This window comes from Chenopodium album, chromosome 10, assembly GCF_948465745.1.
Source record: "Chenopodium album chromosome 10, dcCheAlbu1.1, whole genome shotgun sequence".
NCBI lineage: Eukaryota > Viridiplantae > Streptophyta > Magnoliopsida > Caryophyllales > Amaranthaceae > Chenopodium > Chenopodium album.
Window position 1 is genome coordinate 50,760,251 of NC_137843.1, and position 3,779 is coordinate 50,764,029.

Sequence of the window (3,779 nt, forward strand, 5' to 3'; positions counted from 1 at the left end):
TTCCAAGTTACCATGACCCCAACGCTGTTAAACTTGGTCCTCCAGGTGTTGCGAGGAAGTTGCACTTCCCCCCTCCTCGTCCTCGAGAAGCTTCTCTGATAAAGGTCGTGGACTCGAAGACATCGAAGTCTGTTCTAAGACTGCAAAGCGTGATGACTGATGTCAATACTAAGGCTGGTGAAGATGATAGAGAAGAGGGGGCTGCCCAAAATGAGGGTGGTAATTCTAGCCTTGGTGCTGAACTGGTGGGGGATGAGGCTTCTGAGATGGAACATGATATGATTGAAGATACAATTGGTGGGGTGGCAAGGAAAAAGAAGGTTGTAAAAAGGAAAATTAGTAGTTTGGCTAGGGGATCCGAGGCTTCTAATTTGGGCAGCAAGGGGAAGGAGTCAGGCCTCAAGAGAAGTTTGGATGTAATGGCGCACTTTGACTCATTTCTGATGGATTCTGAAATAATAAAAAAACAAAAATCTGAGAAGTTTGATATTGCCGGAGACGGGATAATTCAAGTAAGGGGTGTTGGAGTGAGCCAACCCCCTGAACAACAATGAAAATATTATGTTGGAATTGCAGGGGAGCGGGCAACTCTCGTGCAATTCGTGCTCTCCGTTATTGGAGTCGTAGTGTTTGCCCAGATATCATCTTTTTGTCAGAAACCATGATCAGCAAATATAAGTCAGAAAATTTAAAAAATAAATTTAGCTATCCCATGTCGGTTGGGGTGGACAGTAGAGGGAAATCAGGTGGGTTGTGTGTGTATTGGAGGGAAGGAGTGGACTTTTCGTTAGTGTCTTTCTCGGATCACTATATTTGTGGGGATGTGAAGGAAATTGGAGGTAGGATTTGGCGTTTTATAGGGGTGTATGGGTGGGCGGATAAGGCTTTGAAATGTCATACTTGGGACCTAGTTCGTGAGCTGTATATTAACTCCCCTCATCCTATTGTTTTTGGAGGAGATTTCAACGAAATACTTGGGAATCATGAGAAGTCGAGGGGTGTATTGCGTGAGCAACGTGCTATGGATGCCTTTAGGGAGGTACTTGATGATTGTAGCTTGAGGGACCTCGGGTATGAGGGGTCTTGGGTCACTTGGGAACGGGGCATTCATTCGGGGGAGGTGGTGAGGGAAAGGTTGGACAGATATGTTGGTTGTACAAGGTGGTGCGCTTGGTTTAATCAGGCACATGTGACACATTTAACAAAATTCAAATCTGACTATGTGGCTATACTACTTGATACTGATCCTAAGGTGAGCAAAAAAAAGAAAAAAAAGAAGAAGAGATTTAGGTTCGAAACCTGCTGGATGCTTGCGGAGGGCATTGAGGATGTGATTCGTGAGTCTTGGAGTGGAGCCCATCATCTTGATATGTCTCAGAAGCTGCTGGCAATTGCCCAAGATTTGACAAAGTGGAGTAGTGACACTTTTGAGGATTTAGGTGAGAAAATAACAAAGGCAGAGGAGGCTCTTAAGGAGGCCCAATTGCATTCGAGTAATCAGCCAAATTTTGAAGAATGTAACAGGTTGGAGGCTATTCTTGATGATTTACATGAAAAAAAATGAAGCTTATTGGTTCCTTCGATCGAGAGTCTCAGAAATCAAAGATGGGGATCGCAATACGAAATATTTTCACCATAAAGCGTCCCAAAGGAAGAGTAAAAATTATATCAAAGGGCTTATGGATGCCAGTGGAGAATGGCGCACGGGTAAACTCGAAGTCGAGAAAATTATTCTTGACTATTATGGCTCTTTATTCACAGGGGGCGAGATTGATGATGGTTTACTCACCGAGGTTCTTGCTAGTGTGCCACATTTGGTGTCCGAAGGTACGAATAACTCTCTATGCCGCCCTTATCCTAAAGATGAAATTTTTGCTGCCCTCTCTCAGATGAGTCCTTGTAAGGCCCCGAGGCCTGATGGTTTACATGCTATTTTTTATCAGAAATATTGGCATATTGTTGGTGATGATGTGACTTTGTTTGTCAATAATATTATTTCTGGTAGAGTTTCGATTTCCCATGTGAATCGTACTAATGTGGCTTTAATTCCGAAGGTCAAGGATCCCACTTGCATTTCACAGTTTAGACCGATCTCCTTATGTAATGTCTTGTATAAATTGGCTTCTAAATCTGTGGCTAATAGGCTCAAACCCCTTCTTCAACGGATGGTTACAGAAAATCAGAGTGCTTTTGTCCCAAAACGCTTAATCACTGATAATGCTCTTATTGCTCTGGAACTGTTTCACACAATGAAGAAAAGATCGAAAGGTCGCAGGGGCTCTATTTCTATGAAGCTGGATATGAGTAAGGCCTATGATCGGGTCGAATGGGAATTTTTGAGAAGACTTTTGACTAAGTTGGGATTTGCTGGAGCTTGGGTGGATACTATAATGACTTTTGTATCGACCGTCAGCTACTCTTTCATCATCAATGGGATTCCCTCGAATGACCTTATTCCCTCTAGAGGTCTTCGTCAAGGTGATCATATATCCCCTTATCTTTTCATTCTAGTTTCTGATGTTCTTTCTAGAATGTTACAGTTGGCCTCGGAGAAGAAATTGATCCATGGTGTGAGGGCTAGCAGAAATGGCCCCGAGATTACTCATTTATTCTTTGCAGATGATAGTCTCCTTTTTACTAGAGCTACTCGACAGGAATGTTCAGTCATTGTTGACCTTCTCAACAAATACGAAGCAACTTCCGGGCAAAAAATTAATTTAGAAAAGTCGGAAGTATCTTTTAGTAAGGGGGTTTCTATGCCCGCCAGGATCACTTATAGCTCTGTCCTTGGAATGGAAATGGTTGAGAATCATGTGAAATACCTTGGTTTGCCGACTAAGATAAGGAGATCGAAGAAAGCGGTTTTTGCATATGTGAAGGATCGAATTTGGAAGAAGGTTCAAGGTTGGAAGGAGAAGCTTTTATCGAGGGCCGGAAAGGAAGTCCTTCTCAAATCTGTCATCCAAGCAATCCCAACTTACCTCATAGGGGTGTATAGATTTCCAAGTGGTTTGATACAAGAGATTCATAGCATGATGGCCCGGTTTTGGTGGGGATCGAAAGAGAGGGGTAGAAAGATCAATTGGAAAAGTTGGGATGCTCTATGCCAACCAAAATTCCTTGGAGGTATGGGTTTTAGAGATTTGGGGGTATTTAATCAAGCTCTTCTTGGGAAACAAATTTGGCGTTTAGCTACTAACGAGGGGTCTCTTGTGAGTCGGGTTTTGAAGGCTAAATACTACCCGAATACATCCATTTTTGAGGCAGCTCTTGGTCCGGTTTCGAGTTATTCTTGGCAGAGCTTATGGAGTTCTAAAACCTTAGTAAAGGAGGGCATGCTATGGAGAGTGGGCAATGGTCGAAATATCAACATCCGGAAGGACCCTTGGCTCTTCAATGGTGACAGCAGATTTGTTTCGATAGAAAGCAGAGCTGACGAGTTTGAGACAGTTGCGGAGTTATTTGATGATGCTGCTTGCTGCTGGGACTTGGCTAAGTTGGAGAGGTTTTTTAATGAGCAAGATAGGCAGGCTATTTTAGCCATCCCGATCGGTGAGAGAATGCCTAGTGATGCTCTGACTTGGGCATGGTCGAAGAATGGCTCTTATGAAGTGAAATCTGCGTATCTGTTGGGAATGTCCCTTGCTTTAGATGATTTTGAGAAATTCTGGGTGGAGATATGGAAGGCAAAGACTACTCCTAAGGTGCGTTAGTTCTTGTGGCGATGTTGCTCTAATTCGCTGCCAGCCCGCAGCATCTTGGCTCACAGGCACCTGATT

The 3,779-nt window shown here is 43.4% G+C and overlaps 1 protein-coding gene across 1 annotated transcript; it reads left to right on the plus strand.

Annotated features, from left to right (window-relative positions):
• The first annotated feature begins 712 nt into the window (after nt 1–712).
• LOC145565341 (uncharacterized) lies at nt 713–1,564 on the plus strand. Its single transcript, XM_081625380.1, has one exon. The coding sequence runs from the start codon at nt 713–715 to the stop codon at nt 1,562–1,564; it is 852 nt and encodes a 283-aa protein (XP_081481506.1).
• The last annotated feature ends 2,215 nt before the right edge of the window (nt 1,565–3,779 follow it).

What these genes read in the sequence shown, in the direction of transcription:
- LOC145565341 (XM_081625380.1), top strand. Translation starts at nt 713, where the DNA reads ATGTCGGTTGGGGTGGACAGTAGAGGGAAATCAGGTGGGTTGTGTGTG.